Source organism: Canis lupus, chromosome 24 (genome assembly GCF_011100685.1).
Source record: "Canis lupus familiaris isolate Mischka breed German Shepherd chromosome 24, alternate assembly UU_Cfam_GSD_1.0, whole genome shotgun sequence".
NCBI lineage: Eukaryota > Metazoa > Chordata > Mammalia > Carnivora > Canidae > Canis > Canis lupus.
Window position 1 is genome coordinate 18,896,987 of NC_049245.1, and position 17,475 is coordinate 18,914,461.

General features: G+C 55.1%; 3 protein-coding genes across 9 annotated transcripts; 1 reads left to right on the forward strand and 2 right to left on the reverse strand.

The window, feature by feature from the left end:
- Positions 1-700: 700 nt before the first annotated feature.
- On the reverse strand, positions 701-2,592 carry TMEM239 (transmembrane protein 239). Of its 3 annotated transcripts, XR_005377660.1 has the most exons (3): positions 2,011-2,153; positions 1,243-1,873; positions 701-987 (listed from the first exon to the last, which is right to left on the reverse strand). XR_005377660.1 is itself a non-coding variant. In XM_038571786.1 (2 exons), the coding sequence occupies exon 2, from the start codon at positions 1,857-1,859 to the stop codon at positions 1,404-1,406; it is 456 nt and encodes a 151-aa protein (XP_038427714.1). In that variant the 5' UTR covers positions 1,860-1,873; positions 2,457-2,592; the 3' UTR covers positions 1,391-1,403. The 3 variants fall into 3 exon arrangements, 2 of the variants coding, with proteins under 2 accessions (XP_038427714.1, XP_038427713.1); XM_038571786.1 differs by lacking the exons at positions 701-987; positions 2,011-2,153 and adding an exon at positions 2,457-2,592 and having other exon boundaries at positions 1,391-1,873; XM_038571785.1 differs by lacking the exons at positions 701-987; positions 2,011-2,153 and adding an exon at positions 2,189-2,519 and having other exon boundaries at positions 1,391-1,873.
- C24H20orf141 (chromosome 24 C20orf141 homolog) lies at positions 701-3,387 on the reverse strand. The gene is made up of 3 exons (XM_038571784.1): positions 2,958-3,387; positions 2,457-2,864; positions 701-987 (listed from the first exon to the last, which is right to left on the reverse strand). Exons 1-2 carry the CDS (start codon positions 3,227-3,229, stop codon positions 2,630-2,632), a joined length of 507 nt encoding a protein of 168 aa, XP_038427712.1. The 5' UTR covers positions 3,230-3,387; the 3' UTR covers positions 701-987; positions 2,457-2,629.
- Positions 2,148-16,830, forward strand: CPXM1 (carboxypeptidase X, M14 family member 1). 5 transcript variants are annotated; one of them, XM_038571780.1, is made up of 15 exons: positions 2,148-2,832; positions 2,942-3,644; positions 12,112-12,273; positions 12,461-12,570; positions 12,696-12,835; positions 12,936-13,026; positions 13,597-13,747; positions 13,832-13,920; positions 14,239-14,362; positions 14,446-14,642; positions 14,723-14,902; positions 14,986-15,283; positions 15,457-15,596; positions 16,270-16,372; positions 16,479-16,829. In XM_038571780.1, exons 3-15 carry the CDS (start codon positions 12,165-12,167, stop codon positions 16,718-16,720), a joined length of 1,974 nt encoding a protein of 657 aa, XP_038427708.1. In that variant the 5' UTR covers positions 2,148-2,832; positions 2,942-3,644; positions 12,112-12,164; the 3' UTR covers positions 16,721-16,829. The 5 variants fall into 5 exon arrangements, with proteins under 5 accessions (XP_038427708.1, XP_038427709.1, XP_038427711.1 ...); XM_038571781.1 differs by having other exon boundaries at positions 2,148-2,334; XM_038571783.1 differs by having other exon boundaries at positions 2,148-2,334; positions 3,588-3,644.
- The last annotated feature ends 645 nt before the right edge of the window (positions 16,831-17,475 follow it).

A 17,475-nucleotide genomic window follows, 5' to 3' on the forward strand; every position in this document is an offset into this window, starting at 1 on the left:
TGGTCCTCATGGCCTGAATGTTTAGCAGAAAAAAGAAACTTTAGTTCTAGGGCTTCGGGAGCAGAAGTTTTAAGGTTAGATATATCCAGAGGGGTCAGGATCTGGGTGGGGTCTGTTAGGTGGGTCTCAGCTGTGGGTAAAGCTATCTACCATGTGCCTTACTCAGTAATAACAGGTTTTGTTTGGAGAGTTAGCGGGTATGTGAAGAGCCAGGATGCTGGACATGAAGGGATGCCACCTTCTAAGACCTTCCTGAGCTGTGAGCGGCTAATCAGGTCAGCTTCAGAAACCCATGGGCTCTGCTTTCTCCACATGCACATCTGTCCAGGCGTTTCCAGGTGCCAGGCCCCAGCCCCAAGCATTTCACAATCAGAAGAGCTCAACATGTGCACGTTTTGAGATTTCATGTCACATGACCTCTTACATCTCGTCCACACCCGCCCGCCCCTGTTTGCCATCGGAGGGCTGAAACTGTATGCATGACAGAGCATTTCTCTGAAGGCCTGGGGAAGCTTCCTGCTCTTCCAACCACCTTCAGGGTCAAAAGGCCTTTTGAGCCTACACATTAATTCTTAGGCTTCAGTATAATATCTTACAGCTCTCTGGTCTTTACGAAGTACTTCACACATAGGTATTGCCTTTGACTCACAATGACCCCATGACAGGGTTGAGACTCACTTATCATGGAGATTCAAAAGAATTGGTTGGCCATGGCCGCACATTGTTTAAGTGAGGAAATGGGACTTCTTGTTCATTTTTCCATAACAGACCTTAGGAAACTTAGAGTAGGTCTCTTCTGGGATCCTCACTACCCTAGTAGTGGCCCATCTCCCAGACTCAGGGATGCTCACCAAGGCAGAAGGGAAGAAGTCTAGGGAGTGGGGGATGCCTGAGCAGAAAGGAGCGAGAGGTGTTAGTTGAGGTCTCATGGGACTTCTGGACGGCCTTCTCCCAGATAGGTTTCTGTCAGTGGGCTCTTTCTAGAGCCTGGGGAAAGAGCGGAGGTTGGGGGGTTAGTGAAAGGAATGGCCAGTCAGGGCTACCGAACTAGAAATTCTCAACTGAGTCCGCAGCTGAGACAGCTGAGCAGCTACAAGAAAAAGCTGCTGCCAGTTGCTAAGGGAGCCCTAGTGGTGTCACTACAGCCTTGTGGGAACTCTCAGTGGCTTGGCCGAGCTCTGCCCCTGGCTAACCCTTCTGCCCTGTCCCTTCTCAAAGCCCCCAATGCCCCACACCAAGTACCTGTAGCATTGGCTTGGGGAAGGTGCCCAGAGGTCAGGCTAGTCTACCCTGCCAGCTTTAGCAACATCACACATGGCCCGAGCAGTGCTAGGGATGGGAGGTCTGGGGCCTCCCCTTCCCCAGGGCTCAACAGACACAGGCAGCGGGATGGGGTTGCCCTTCTATTGGTCCAAGTCCTGAGTGTAGTCTGGGTGAGACATGGAGGTGAGGAGGCCCACGAGGCTCAACAGCGTGGAGAAAAGCAGCAGGAAGGAGGCCGTGAAGAGCAGGGCAGGGAGGGCGCTGAGCACCAGCAGCAGGACAGCTGGCAGCAGATGGCGCCACGCTGCAGTCACGACAGGCCACAAGGAGCTCAGCAGGTAGGAGCCGGTGGTGAAGAGCGCGTGGCATAGCATCAGCGCCAGCAGCAGGTAGAGGATCCCCTCCAGCCCCCACAGCACACGCTGGAGTGGCTGCCGCCAGCCCGATGTGGTCCACCACTGGGCCCAGCTCCGAGGCATGTGGCACATGCACCAGCGCACCCAGGCCTGCCGCATGACCCAGGCTGACCAGGGCACTGCCTGCTGCGGCCCCTCGCCGGCCCCGATGGCACCCGTCTCCACTTGGGGCTGCTGCATCCTGGCTGGTACACCTGGGGAGAGGGCCAGGCCAGCTGCAGGAGCAGCCCCGAGATGCCTGGGACCTCAGGGCAGGTGGGGGGCAGGAGGCAGGGGCAGGAGGGTACCAGCACGGGTGGGGTGAGGCTTTGAGCCAGGGCCTGGGGCTTACCTCTGGGCAGAACCACCTAAGTCATGTTGCTTCCTGCAGCACCTAGGACGGCCTAGCGGCCAGAGTGGAGCCCCTGCTGTCCCTCTGTCCCCCCTTCCCCCCCACCAGATCCCTATTGTGACCCGGGTAGGGGTGGGGTCCAACCAAGAGAGGAGTCACTGCAGGATGTAAGACTCACCTGAATCCCTTTCCACGGACCCTCCAGGCTGCCAGGGGGTGCTGCTGAGCCCACTGATGCAGATTGTCACGCTTTCTTGTGGGAAGCCCCCTCCAGATCCTGGTTCCTACCCTACTAACTGATATCCAGTCCTACTCTGCTCTCCTGTGAGTCTTTCTGGACACTGATACTCTAGAACCACAGAGGAGGCCAGAATGGCCACCTCCCAACCCACAAACTCGGAGATGGCTGCCACATCCTGCCCTGGGACCCCCGTCCCTTAGCTCACCTTCTGTTGCTGTCCTCAGACTCAGACCCGGGTATCCACTGTCCACATTGTGGAGCTGAAGGTCCCCTGTGGTTCAGACTGGAGATAAAGGGGTACCCTCCTGCCTGCTCCACCCACAACAGAGGAAAGGCGATCTGGGGAAGCAACACTGCCAGTGTATTTCTGGAGGGCACTCAGATCCAAGGATGGAGGTAGAAAGCCAGGCCAAGCAGGGCCAAGGGCACGCTGCAGGCTCCCAGGAGTAGCCCCAGGCTCAGGAGCAGCAGTAGCAGAGCCTCCTGGGGGCTGAGTTGTCCCGTGACTGCCACCGTAGGCAGGAGTACAGCCTCCTGCAGTCCTGGGCCCTCACCGGCCCCCTGACTCTGGCCTGTGAGAAGTATGTGCTGTGGTTGGACGGGGCCTGCGGGGCTGTGGAGAGACAGGGTGACAGCTGGGCTTCCGGAAATTGACTATTTGTTTCCCTGCTTACTCCTGCCACCTGCCAGGCTGCTGCACACTTACCAGTGGAACAGGTCGAAGGTCAGGAAGCTGACCAGTAGCAGCAGCAGCAGCAGCAGCAAGACTGGGCCAGCCGTGGAAAAGACTGCCCGAACTGTCAGTCCCAGTGCCCCCAGCCCTAGGACACTGTCCCAGAGCTGGGCCGGGCTAAGGCCCCAGGGAGACATACATGGACTTACTGGACTATTCGACCCCTCCCCAGCACTCAGGCCCCTGGGAGGGACTGGGATAGGATAAGCAGGGCCTTTGGGCCTGGGCAAGCAAAGCTGGGTCATAGAGGGAGGTGGAGATGACAGGAAGGACTAGTGCTGGGAGGGAGTTGGGGTGGGTAGGTATGTGGGACCGGGTGGGGCCCTGACAGACACTCGAGAGTAAACTGCGTGGGAATCTCCGCCTCCCCACACACTCACTCACCACACCCTCCTCACCTGCTACTTCAGTCAGCTGTTATGGGACTGGGCAGCTGGGACATTGTGACCTATTGCCAGGTGGGGTTCTGGGGTACAGAGGGAGCTGTGGCTGGTTTTGACCTCCTAAGCAGCTGGTATCTTAGGTGAGGCTTAGCCAGAAGGGAGTCATGATTTCTGAGAACTAAGACTCATCCTCTTGCCTTGGTGAATTCTCTGCCCCCAGGACTCCCCAAGAGGATCTGAGTTACCAGGAAGGCATTCTAACCCCATCACCACGTGGGTAAGAGAGGAAGGGCCGCTCTCTTTCTCCTGCGGGTTCCCAGAGCTCTGTGTCCAGGGACAATTATTCAATCTTCCTGTCGGCAGCTGTCTCTCCCCTGAGAGCTGGATGATGCCTTGTGGGGGAATTTTCAGGACTGCAGCCCTGAAATGCAGAGATAGGCTCTGCCAGGAAGTACCCTGAGACTTTCTGGAGCTGGACTCCCAGGGGACTGCTACAGGGTGGGGCAGGAGGGGGCTGTTTCTAAGCCTGTGGTTTGTGGGAAGTGTTCCAGATACTGGAATTCCAGAAATGGCATATATAATGTGAATATGAAGAGCGGTGACATAATAACTCACAATCTGGAAGTTAAAGTAACTCTGAGGATGAAAGTAAGGAAAATGAACATAAAAGGAAGGGATTGATCATCTGAAAAGGAAACCTATCTCCATGGTAATCTGAACCTACGGAGGTTCCAGCACATCTCACTTTAGTGACTTGAGAGGCAAGAATGGAAATGGATCATAACTAACAACAGAGTCCTTGTCCACTTATCATACTTTGAAGGAAAACTAATGGGGGTGGGGGAAGGGAACTGTGGTCATACAGCCCCAAAGAGAGGAGACAGCAAGAATTAGGCAGCATATCTGTCTCTAGTAGGCACTGTCCAAAGACTCAAGGCTGGTGGACTTGACATCACTGGCATAGAACCCATACCCCTGGCCCTTGGGATCATTCATTGATTGCTTTTGCTCTGGCTCTTGCCAGAGTAAAAAGCAATGCCTGCATAATTCTGAGAAAATTATTTCCAACCTAAGAACATGTATTTGTCCACATGATGATCAAGTATGAAAGTAGAAGAAAGACATTTTAAGCCATGCAAGTTCTTAAAAATTTGACCTCACATACACTCTTTCCTAGAAAGCTACTGGAGGATGTGCTTCAGCAAAACAAGGCATTAAACTAAGAGGACAATATGGGAGTCAAGAAATGAGGCTAGGGCAGCCCGGGTGGCTCAGCGATTTAGCACCGCCTTCAGCCCAGGGCATGATCCTGGAGACCTAGGATGGAGTCCCATGTCAGGCTCCCTGCATGGAGCCTGCTTCTCCCTCTGCCTGTGTCTCTGCCTCTCTCTGTGTGTGTGTCTCTCATGAATAAATAAAGTCTTTAAAAAAAAAAAAAGAAAGAAAGAAATGAGGCTAAACACAGGAAAGCAATGATGAGAAAGGCTCAAGATGTCAGCTGTGCTTCCAAGTGAAGAAAGAAAACAACCTAACCTGGAATCAAAAGCAAGATGCTCCAGGAGAGATGTCTCCAGAAGAAAATGAGATTGTCTGCAGTTTTTAGATATGTTCAAAATAAATGTTCAGTTCTGTTGGTTGCTTTGGGATTAAATTAGTAATTGATGTGTAGAAAACCAAGCAAATGCTAAAACAAAGTAATTGCTAACTCCCGGGATGCCTAGGTGGCTCAGCAGTTGGGTGCTTGCCATCGGCCCAGGTCGTGATCCTGGAGCCCTGGGATCGAGTCCTACATCGGGCTCCTTGCGTGGAGCCTGCTTCTCCCTCTGCCTGTGTCTCTGCCTCTCTCTCTCTCTCTCTCTCTCTCATGAACAAATAATAAAATCTTTTTTTTTAAGATTTTATTTATTTATTCATGACAGATTCATGACAGGGAGAGAGAGAGAGAGAGAAAAAAAAAGAGAGAGAGAGAGAGAGAGAGGAAGAAGCAGGCTCCATACAGGGAGCCTGACGTGGGACTCAATCCCAGGTCTCCAGAATCACACCCCGGACTGAAGGCGGCGCTAAACCGCTGGGCCACCGGGGCTGCCCCAAATAAATAAAATCTTAAAAAAAAAATTGCTAACTACAGGGAACACAAAAAGTTGAACAATAGTATTTACATGGTCATAATATAAGCACTGAATATGGACTTCAGTGACTTAGCTCTTCGGGAAGATGGAAAGACTGTGCTTGTGTACTTGAATATATGTGTGGAGGAGGGTGGTAGGAAAGTGAAATATTTAATTCCATAGCAGGAAACCTACAGATAACATTTAGACATAGAAAAATTAAAGAAGTAGCAATAGAAGTATAAAGATAAATACAAGGAGAAATAACAGAATTAAAAGTGGTTGATCTGGGAATGGAGAAGCATAGAAAAGAATCTTCTATTGCAAGCTTAAATGTGGTTTACCTTTAAAACTGTGTTCTGTAGTATTTTGGTTAAATGATTTAGTTAAAAAGAAAGAAAATTAATATAGGGTCATATTGTAGAGATCAGGAATATACTCTCCCAGGATGAATGAAATACCAATTTCCAAATGTTATGTGGATGTGCTCTGTAGCTTCAGATAAAATTTGCAGTGACAACATCAAACACCATCAAACTTGAAAGCTGTGAATCTCATGCATTTTAGATGGAGGTGTTCTAAATCTCCACCTAGTGCTGCTCAGCCTCTAATGTGCACACGAATCTCCTGGGGTTGAATTCTCTGGAGATCTTGTTAAAATGCAGATTCTGATTCAGTAGGTCTGGGGTGGGATTCTGCATTTCTAACAAGCGCCCAGGGGATGCGGTGCTGTTGGTCCTTGGCCACACTTTGAGAAGCAGGGCTCTCATGGACTTTGATGCACAAAAGAGAGATAGCTGGGGGAGGTAGTGAGCAGAGGATGGTCATGTGGGGAGATGCCTCCCAGTGCATGTAGGTCCATGGGAGGGAGTCCCCATCAATGCTCACTTGCATCATAGGGAGAGCCCCTAGTGCAGAGTGAGTTCTGGCCCAGCACCAGGGACAGAAGACTGGCAGATCCAGCAGGCAGTAGATTTCACTACCTCTCTCTTTGTACAGCCAGACACATAACCTCCTTTCTTTTCTTGATATTGTTTTATTCCATCCATATATGTGGGAATAAGAGGACAGTATGAGGGACACCTGGGTGGCTCAGTGGTGTTAAGCATCTGCCTTTGGCTCAGGTGATGATCCCAGAGTCCTGCGGATGGAGTTCCGCATCAGGGTCCCCAAAGGGAAGCCTGGTTCTCCCTCTGCCTATGTCTCTGCCTCTCTCTGTGTGTCTCTCATGAATTAAAAAAATTTAAAAAAATGGGGCGCCTGGGTGGCTCAGGTGGTTAAGCATCTGCCTTCGGCTCAGGTTAGGATCCCAGGATGCTGGGATCAAGCCCCGCATCAGCTCCCTGCTCAGAGGGGAGTCTGCTTCTCCCTCTCCCTCTGCCCATCCCCCCACCACCTTGTTCATGCTTGCTCTGTCACTCTCTCAAATAAATAAATAAAATCTTAAAAAAAAAGAAAAAAAAAAGAGGACAGTATGAAGCTGTTTTCCCACCTTTAATTCATCTGGTTAGCCTCTGCGCCCCCGAGGAACCACATATTTTCTCACTTCATCACCACCAAAACCCTGGGGCTAAGATATTATCATCCCCATTTTACAGATGAGGAAACAGAGGCTCAGAGAGCAAATTACTGTCTAAGGATACCCACACAAAACAAACAGCAGAAGCAGGTGTGAAATGGAGCCTAGGCGATGCCAAAGTTGGCTCTCCTCTCCACCTTGAGCCACCCCACCACCCTGGAGAGCTGGCAGGAGACTTCCTGGCCATCCCTTAAACCCAAATCCCTTTTGGGCTGCTATCTCCACCCAGTCCAGCTCAGTCCTGCTCACATGTGCTTTGCACCATATTCTCACCCACATGAGGCCACGACAGATTCTCTACCTGGCTCCTGAGACTAGAGATCTGACTGCACCAGTATCTGAGTGTAGACCTGCCACTGGAGCCTTGGAGCTGCCGCCTCTAGAGCCTGCCTCCTGGCCTGGCAGCTTTGCAGCTCAAGGAACCAAGTCGAAAGGACCAAAGACAGCAACCGAGGTGGGAACGTACCTGAGGGGATAAGGAAGTAATGAAGGAGTATAGGGAGGCTCTGAGGCACTCAGGGGACATAGAGGGATATGAAGGGGCCCTGAAAGTTGTAATAGGGCAGAGAGGCAAGGGATTAAGAGAGGTGAGAAGGGTGAGGGGGCACAGGGGACAGAGAGGTACTAGCATCCCACAGATCTGAGCCCCTGAGAGCTTGGCAGGGGATGGCCAGCATGCTCCATCCTGCCAGTCCCTTGGGGGGCAGGTCTCCCTGTTTATGGCCTATCATCTCTCCCACAGAACCTGGCACTGTTGGGGAGAGTCAGCTTCCCTCAGGTCTGCTTGGTCCTCTCTAACCTTGAATATATTACATAGATACTTTTTTAAAAAAAGATTTTATTTATTTATTCATGAGAGACACAGAGAGAGGCAGAGACATTGGAAGAGAGAGAAGCAGGCTCTCTCGGGGGAGCCCGATGTGGGACTTGATCCCAGGACCTCGAGATCAGGACCTGAGCAGAAGGCAAATGATCAACCGCTGAGCCACCCAGGTAACTGCTGAGCTACCCAGGCACCCCTGTTAGATATTTAAAAAAAAAAAAAAAGATTTATTTATTTATTAGAGAGAGAGAACGTGCATGCGCACAAGTGAGCAAGTATGGGGAGGTCTAGAGGGAAAGAATCTCAAGCAGACTACCCACTAAGTGCAGAGCCTGACCTGGGGCTTGATCTCATGATGCATGAGATCATGACCTGAGCCAAGACCAAGAGCTAGATGCTTAACCTAGTGAGCCACCCAGGTACCCCCACACAGATACTTTTTGGGCACTAAGTAGGGACTGGCCATGAGCTGTGAACTTTTGGGTACAAAAAGCTCTTCTGGAGTGTTGCTTACCTTTGCTGGGGATGAGGACCCAGACAATGAACACATAACAAAACAAGATAATCTCAATCTTGAGTGCCTTTGAAAACAATAATAAAACAGGGTGAAAGGATAGTGTGTGTAGAGGATGGGGCTTACTTTCATCAGAATGGCCAGCAAAGGCAGTGTCAGGTGACACCAAAAAGCAATCTGTATGATAAGGATGCAAACTTAGTGAACTAGTGCAAAGGCCATGAGGCTGGAAGGGTCTGGTGCATCAGAGGGATTGCTAGAAGGCCAGTGTGGCTGGCTGGAGGCATATGAGCCAGGGTCCATGAGGTGGGAAAGATGTGGGTGGAGAAGAACTTTATCACGAAGAACCTTGCATGTGAGCCTCCAGGGACTTCAGCTAGGAGGAATCTGACCTGATTTAGGTGCTGTGGGTGAGAGCCTCAGGAGGCTGAAATGTCCTGGCCAGGTGCCCCCTCCCCTCCTCACACTGTCTGTCAAACTTTGGTGAGGTTGAGGCCAGAGACAGAGAAGTGGCCAGACTGGGCTTTGGAGGAAGGGGGAGCAGCCCTCAGGACCTGTTCAGACCCACTTCCAGCTCTCCCGGAGCCTGTCCTGCCCTCCCACTCCCGTGAAGCCTCAGTGTACAGTACTCTTTCTGCCCCTGACCTGTCACTCCCTTTTGGGGCTCTCTATACAGAGTGCCTGGGTAGGGCCAGATGCCTCCAGGGGCTCTGGGACTCACGTCTCTGAGGTTGCCCCTGCTGGTGGTGGGATCTAGTTCCAGGGGTACAAAGTGGGATCTTTCGAAAAATCATATGAGATTGGGCCGCCAGAACGGTGACTTGGGGTGATTCAAATAGTTGATATAGAGGCCCCGCAAAAAAGTATTTGCTAAGGGGGGCACACACTCCAGAGGATTCCTGGCCACCTGGCATCGCTTCTCTTGGCCGCGGGCTCTTTGCAAGGACAAAGCACAGGCCAGAGGGGCGCAGTGGACGCATTTCCTTCCCTCTGGGAGGCGACCTGGCGTCGGGGAATCAAAGGGGGCTAGGCAGCCGGATGGGGAAGGGACCTGCGCTCCGGAATCCTCGATGTGGGGCACCCCGCCAGCGGAGCCCCCCGGCTGCCTGCCACCGGAGGAGACTGAGACGGGTCGGGGAGGCTGCGGGGAGGGCGGGACTGGAGAACAACGGGCCTCGGTCCCTCCACCTCCGGGCCCAGCGGGCCGGGTATCTGCTCCGGCTTCTTTCCTCAAGTTATGTAAGCCCGGAACGTGGCAGCCCGGCGAGCAAAGGAGTAGGGGAGGGGACGGGAAGGAGGAGAGAAGAGAGGCGGGGCCGGGGGGATGGGGTTGGCGGTGGGAAGGGCCGCCTCGGGCTGGGCCCCTAGGGTCGTCTTTCAGAAGAATCCCTGGAGGGGTAGTCCTCCCTCCTCCCCGCAGCCCGCCCCATCCCGCGCCTCAGTTTCCCCTCTTCCTTTTGTCCCATCCGCCCTGGGAGGGGACTTCTGGCTCTGGATGGATTTCCCTCTGGAGTTGTTTCCTCCCCCAAAATTCTCAGCGTTGCTACCGCGGCCACCTCCGTTGGGCGCTCTGCGCCTCAGTTTACCGGTTTGCAAAATGAGGTTGGACTGAGAGGCCACGTGCAAAGCGCCTGGCACGGCGCGCGGTGCGAAGCAGGCGCCCACTGTGGGCCAGGCGCCTCACAGGGTTTGGTGAAACCAGGCAGGGGTGCCGAGGGGCTGCGCGGACTGCAGAGCGCAGCGCACGAGAGGGGCGGGCGAGCTGGGGACGCCGGAGGGGCGGGGCGGGGGCGGTGGGTGCGGGGACCGGGGGTGGCCGCTCGGGGGTCCGCCTCCCGCGCTCCGCCCGGGCCCTCCCCTCCCCTCCCCTCCCCTCCCCTCCCGGGTCCCGGGCCAGCTAGAGGGCTGTGGGCGGGCGGAGCCGCAGGGGGCGTGTGGCGGCGGCAGGAAGGGGCGGGGGGCTCCAGAGCACCGGGCAGGAAGAGACGAACCCACCGGCCGCCGCGGACCCAGCGCGTCCCCACCTTCGGACCCCGCCATGTGGGGTCTCCTGCTCGCCTTGGCCGCCTTCGCGCCTGCCGTCGGTCCGGGTCTGGGGGCGCCTGGCACCTCGGTGCTGGGACTTGCGCCTCCCGCTGCCACCGAGGCCCGGGGCTCGACCCTGGCCCCGCAGAGCAGCCCGGTACAGCCGCCCGCGGGGAAGAGTAACGGTGAGCGCCCCGACCGAGGGCCCGCTTCTCGGGCTACCCTCCTCCCCTGGCCGCTGTGTGCCCACCCTTCCCCGACACACACGCTCACACACGCGCACACACGCTCACACACTCCCTGCCCGGAGCCTGTGTGCCCACCCTTCCCCGACACACACACACTCCTCCCTCCCACCCTCCCTCCCCGTCCCTTGCTACGGCTGCTGACTCAGCAGCCCCAGTTCCCGGCCAGAGCAAGTCAGCAGTCCTGGGAGGGAGCCAGTAGGAGGCTGCCTCTTCCAGCCCCAAACCTTCCCTTTTCACGGATGAGGAAACTGAGACCAGAGCCAGGAGAAGGGGAGAAAGAGGGACAGACAAAAGCCCTGAGGGTAGAAGGTGCAGAACTAGACCTAAGGACAGAGCCTGAGGGCAGGGGCGGGAAGGAAAGATGGAGAGCAAGGTGGGGAGAGTGGTCTTTGCTAGCGCTGCCTGGAGGAATGGGGCACTGTGAGGGGTGGGAGAGAGGCCGGCTGCCTCACTTTCTGACTTCAGATGCAAGTACAGAGATGAGGAAGGCAAAGGGCTGGCAATCAAGGAGGGCTTCTCAGAGGAGGCGAGTGAAACTGGGTCCTGAAAAGCGGGTATCTCTGAGTCAGGAGGAGCTAAAGAGGGAGGGCAAACAAGAAGGACACAGTATGGGGAAAGGCATGGGTCTCCAGGTAGGTAAATGTGCAGCGCTTTCTGGAGGTATCTGCAGAGCGTGGGGAACTCTGGTGGGGAACCAGTGACTTCCGCCCTGTTCAAGGCCCTGTACTGCAGGGCAAGCAGGACACAGGCCCAGCCGTGGAAAGTCTGGGCACCTAGGCAGACAGTCTGAGGATGGGACATCTCAGCCCAGAGGGCAGATGCAGCAATAGAGGCAGATCAGGGCTTTGGAACATGAGATTGGGTCTAGGGCTAAGGAAGATTCCTGGGCTGAAATTCAAAGAATGGGAATTAGGCAATAAGATCCGGGGGATGATGGAGAGGGTCAGCCAAGGCCAAGGCCTGCAGATAAAGAAACAAACTCAGGGATGCCTGGATGGCTCAGCGGTTAAGCTCTGCTTTCGTCTCAGGGCATGATCCTGGGGTTTGGGGATCGAGTCCCACATTGGGCTCCCTGAGGGGAGCCTGCTTCTCCCTCTGCCTATGTCTGCTTCTGTGTGTGTTTCTAATAAATAAATAAAATCTTAAAAAAGAAAAACCCAAACTCAGCTCTTTGGAGGAACCAAATAGTTAGTTCTCTGTTAGTGACTGGGTGTAGCTCTCCACTGGAGAGGTTCAGAGACCAGGCTGGCCAAACATGTAGTCATGTCAAGAAGGAGCCAGGGAAGTGGTGGGAGAGGCAGGTGGGAGTCAGATGTTAAGTCCATGCTAAGGTCTTTGGATACCGGGTATGGGGGTGCTGCCAAGGACTGGCATGCTTTCTTAGGCTGGCAGATGATTCCCTCTGGCATTCTTCCCTCCCCTGGTGCTCTGCCTCCCTGGTCCCCAGGGACCTCAGAACAGCATGTTCGGATTCGCATTGTCAAGAAGAAGAAGATCATTATGAAGAAACGAAAGAAGCTAACTCGTCCTGGACCCCTGGTGACTGCCAAGCCTCCGGTGACCACCACCCCTGCAGGAGCCCTTGACCCCCTAGAGGAGCAGGAACCAGGTACTGCTACTCCAGGGACCCTTCCCAGACTTGCAGCCCCTGGGCCACATACTAACATCACTTTCGGCCTCATGGGCATAGGCATGCCCCCAGCTTGCCCAGCACTTGGGCAGGCATGGACTCGGCTTCTTACCTGCCCTGACCACTCTCTCTCTGGTCCTGTCTCACTGCTCTGCCCCTGCCCCAGGCTGCCCCCCCTTGGGCCTGGAGTCCCTGCGAGTTTCGGATAGCCAGCTCGAGGCATCCAGCAGCCAGTCCTTTGGTCTTGGACCACACCGGGGACGGCTCAACATCCAGGTCAGCAGCCCTGGCTCTGAGCAGGGCGCCTCCTAGGAACTTCCTCCCTCCCCAGCCCCCAGCCCCCAGCCCAGACCACTCTATACTGTTCACTTGGATCTGATCACCATGTCCTGTGCTCACAGTCAGGCCTGGAGGACGGCGATCTGTATGACGGGGCCTGGTGTGCTGAGGAGCAGGATACTGAGCCGTGGTTTCAGGTGGATGCTAGGCACCCCACCCGCTTCTCAGGCATTATCACACAGGGCAGGAACTCTGTCTGGAGGTGAGGCAGGCCAGCCCAGTCCAGGAAGTATGGACAGAATGAGAAGGGTTGCGGTGGGAGTCCTGGGGTCACTGATAATCTCTACCTTGCTCCCTGCCAGGTACGACTGGGTCACATCATACAAGGTCCAGTTCAGCAATGACAGTCAGACGTGGTGGGGGAGTAGGAACCGTAGCAGTGGGACGGATGCGGTGAGTGGTGCCATGGTGGTTGGGGCCCACTATAGGATCCTGACTGGACTGGGGCTGCTCCGACGTCAAGGAATAGATGTCTGCTTGGCATTCCAGGAGAAGGGGTTGTCAGAATGGGTAGCACTCACCAGGCAGCCTTGAGGGCTAAGCTGCTTTAGAACATAACCGCATCTCCCTTTCTCCATCGGGAGGGTCCCACTTATGCCCCAACTTCCTGCTGGAACCCCCTTTCTGGTGATGGGCCTCACCACCTTGTATCCCTTCTCACCTCCTCGTGGCTCTGGCTTTCCCATCTCATGGACTCCTTTTTATACCAGGCTACAATGCAGGGCCTGGCCAGCTTTAGGACTGGCTGCTCCTGAGTCCTGTGGCCAGATTGGTCTAATAAGCTGTGACCAAGCTGCCTAGGCTGCCCATGGGCAGGGGGTCTGGGGTTGACGTACAGTGCAAGTCTCTGGCTGAGCCCATCAGGATAGGTTTGGTGATGAGCTTAGAGGCCGGAGTTCTTTCTCTGGTCTGGACAGGCTGCTGGGTTTTTAGCAGTCCCACCAAAAGACTTGATGCCCGCAGGTGTTTCCTGCCAACTCAGACCCAGAGACACCAGTGCTGAACCTCCTGCCTGAGCCCCAGGTAGCCCGCTTCATTCGCCTGCTGCCCCAGAAATGGCTCCAGGGAGGCACATCTTGCCTCCGGGCAGAGATCCTAGCCTGCCCGATCTCAGGTGAACAGTGGGCCACGGGCTGGATGAGCAGGGTAAAACTTCTAGCATGGACTCCTCTTTGATGGAGAATTCATTCTCCACCAGATCCTAACGACCTATTCCCTAAGGCCCCCGAATTGGAATCCTCTGATCCTTTGGACTTCCGGCATCACAATTACAAGGCCATGAGGAAGGTCAGACATAAGCCCTATGAGCCAGGAGGGAGGAACTGCCAATCTTAGCTCCTCTTCCCACTGGGGCATAATCTACTACAACTGTCTTCATGTCTCCACATCCCCCACTGTCTCACCCTTCTGTTGACCCCTGAACTCTGCCCTAATTTCCCTGGTTTTGGTGCCTCCCTTGTCCTAACCCTTCCTTCTGGTCTGCTCTGCTCTGCTATATGGTGCTGTGGTGCCCCCATCTGTGTAAATCCTTCCACGGCCACGTGTGGTCTGACCCTTGGGTCCCATCCTCCCATGCCCCATGCTATGCTACACTTCACCACCCAGCTGATGAAGGAGGTGAACGAGAAGTGCCCCAACATCACCCGCATCTACAGCATCGGGAAGAGCCACCAGGGCCTGAAGCTGTATGTGATGGAAATGTCGGACCAGCCTGGGGAGCATGAGCTGGGTACTGGCAGGTTCTGGGCGGGGAGAGGTAGGCACAGAGAAGGGTGGGGGGCATGCGCCAGCGCCGAGTCCCTGTGTTCCCAGGAGAGCCTGAGGTGCGCTATGTGGCTGGCATGCATGGGAATGAGGCCCTGGGGCGGGAGCTTGTCCTGCTCCTGATGCAGTTCCTGTGTCATGAGTTCCTGCGAGGGGACCCACGAGTGACCCGGCTGCTCACTGAGACACGTATTCACCTGCTGCCCTCCATGAACCCTGATGGCTATGAGACTGCGTTTCGCCGGGTAGGCCACCTGGCATGAGGGCCACCCTGCTCCTTCTGCCCTGGTGCCTGCTTGGCTTGAACGAGCCCCTTCCCTGGCAGGGCTCGGAGCTGGTGGGCTGGGCAGAGGGCCGCTGGAACCACCAGGGCATTGATCTTAACCATAATTTTGCTGACCTCAACACACCACTGTGGGAAGCAGAGGATGATGGGCTAGTGCCTGACACTGTCCCCAACCACCACCTGCCACTGCCCGCCTACTACACCCTGCCCAATGCCACTGTGAGTATTCTGGGGGCAGTGGTGGAGGGCCACCCAGGGGCACTCATCTCTGTCTCCCCCCTACCTGACCTTTCTCTCTCTAGGTGGCCCCTGAAACGCGGGCTGTGATTGAGTGGATGAAGCGGATTCCCTTTGTGCTGAGTGCCAACCTCCATGGGGGTGAGCTCGTGGTGTCCTACCCATTTGACATGACTCGGACCCCGTGGGCTGCCCGTGAACTCACACCCACTCCGGATGATTCCGTATTCCGCTGGCTTAGCACCGTCTATGCTGGCACCAACCGAGCCATGCAGGACCCGGACCGCCGACCCTGCCACAACCAGGACTTCTCCTTGCATGGCAACATCATCAACGGCGCTGACTGGCACACAGTCCCGGGGAGTATGTGCCTCAGGATAGAGTTAGCCCCGTCCCTGTAACGCTGCCCCTGTGAGACAGCCCACTCAGTCTGGTGGTGTGGATTCCCCCCAGGAAGAGTCTCACAGAGGAGGGCACCCGGAGGGCTGGGCTACCCGCCCCTCCCCACCAGGCTCTAGTATCTGTGATAACCCTAGGTATGAATGACTTCAGCTACCTCCATACCAACTGCTTTGAAATCACCGTGGAGCTGTCCTGTGACAAGTTTCCTCACGAGAACGAGCTGCCCCAAGAGTGGGAGAACAACAAAGATGCCCTCCTCACCTACCTGGAACAGGTTGGATCTGAATCCCTACCACCTCCTCCCCCCAGGCCCATCTGTGTCACTGCTGTGGTCTGCTGTCCCTGTGGGTTGCAGCTCCCATCAGGGGGGCCTCCCAACATCTGACTCATATGTGCCTTGGCTCACACTTGGCATCAGACGGACTTGGAGGGTTAGAGCATGGAGAGCATAGTCCGCCAACAGGGTGGCCTCAGACATCATGAGCCAGGAGGAGTAGACCCCACACACTCACAGCCCGCTAAACCCAGTCCATAGAGCTATCCCCGAGCTGTCTCGGGAGGGCTGTTTCCAGAAGAAACCCAGAATGCTAGTGCAGGGGCAGGGGGTGCTGGCATAGATGCCTCCTTTTCCACAGGAGCTGTATGTCTTGTGATGGCTTCATAAGTATACTTTCCAAGGGTTCCAAAATGACAAACTTGATATCAAGGGTCACTGAGCTTGGGAAACCCAAAGACAGGTCTTCCTCCTGGGTGTTTGTAGCTCTCCCAGTCCAGATCCAATTTATTGGTCGAGAGTTATTTTTACCTGAGTATTGCCACCTAGGAACCTAGACATAACCATCACCAGGTTTGCCCCAAACAGAGCCAGGGAATGAAGGGCAGGTGCCATTCTCACACAGTGGGGAAAGGGTTTTGATAGCACCCCACCCTTCCCTATCCCCATATAGGTGAGAATGGGCATCACGGGAGTCGTGCGAGACAAAGACACAGAGCTGGGGATTGCTGATGCCGTCATCGCTGTGGATGGGATTAACCATGATGTGACAACAGGTGTGCTGTGAGGGTATGATGGAGCTGGGGGGTGGGGGTGGGGCTTTGAGTCAGGGTCAGAAGCAGAGGATCACCATATCCTTATCTTGGCCTTCACTCCTCTCAGCATGGGGTGGGGATTACTGGCGCCTGCTGACCCCTGGGGACTACATGGTGACAGCCAGTGCTGAGGGCTACCATACTGCCACCCGGAGCTGCCGGGTCCCCTTTGAAGAGGGCCCAGTACCCTGCAATTTCCACCTCACGAAGACTCCCAAACAGAGACTTCGAGAGCTGCTTGCAGCTGGGGCCAAGGTGCCCCCAGACCTCCGGAGGCGGCTGGAGCGGCTGCGGGGACAGAAGCATTGACATGTCTGGGTGGAGAGCCCAGGAGCGGCGGGCAGGCTGGACCTGTCCAGAACTGAAGGGGGGAGGGACACAGTAGGGGAAGAGGTGCTCAGGCTCATTAAAGCTACTTGGCACCTCACCTGGCCTTCCTGTGGTCTCTGTGTCCCAGCTCCTGCCCCGGGGCCAGGCCCCAGCTTCCTCTTCTCCCCCATCCTATTCTGCACATGCTTGCCTTCATCAATTAACTTCTGGAGAGATGGTATGGAAAGGTGTACCTGCCCGGGTTCTTCTTGAACCTAGGGCTTACCTGAGCAACTCATCAACCAATCTCAGGCACCATGGCAGTGCTCAGGGCCAAGCATGCAGGGAGTCCAGGACGAACTGCGCCCTTCCAGCCTCCTGGGACTCTCAGTGAAGACGGGGGACAGTTCAGTGCAGTGTGAGGGATGCTAAGGTGGAGCCCTGTTGCTGTGGGAGTGCAGGTGGAATTCCATACGTTTGTGTGAAATACAGCATGGCAGTTGAGCAGGGACTCAGATGTCAAGGACTCAACAGGCATACATGAAGGTTCTCAGAGGGTAGATGGGGGGTGGACCAAGTACCTTGGGTGTATGGACAGAGAGCCCCAAGTAGGAGAGACCAAAAAAGGAAGACAGAACAGTTGGGGATGTCTGAATTTGCTTCGCCAGCCAATTTGGAGTGTTGGTAAATGACAAGGTTTGATTCGTTTCTTTTAGACTGAAGGGCAAATAATGTGTCTTGCCAGGGAAATAGCC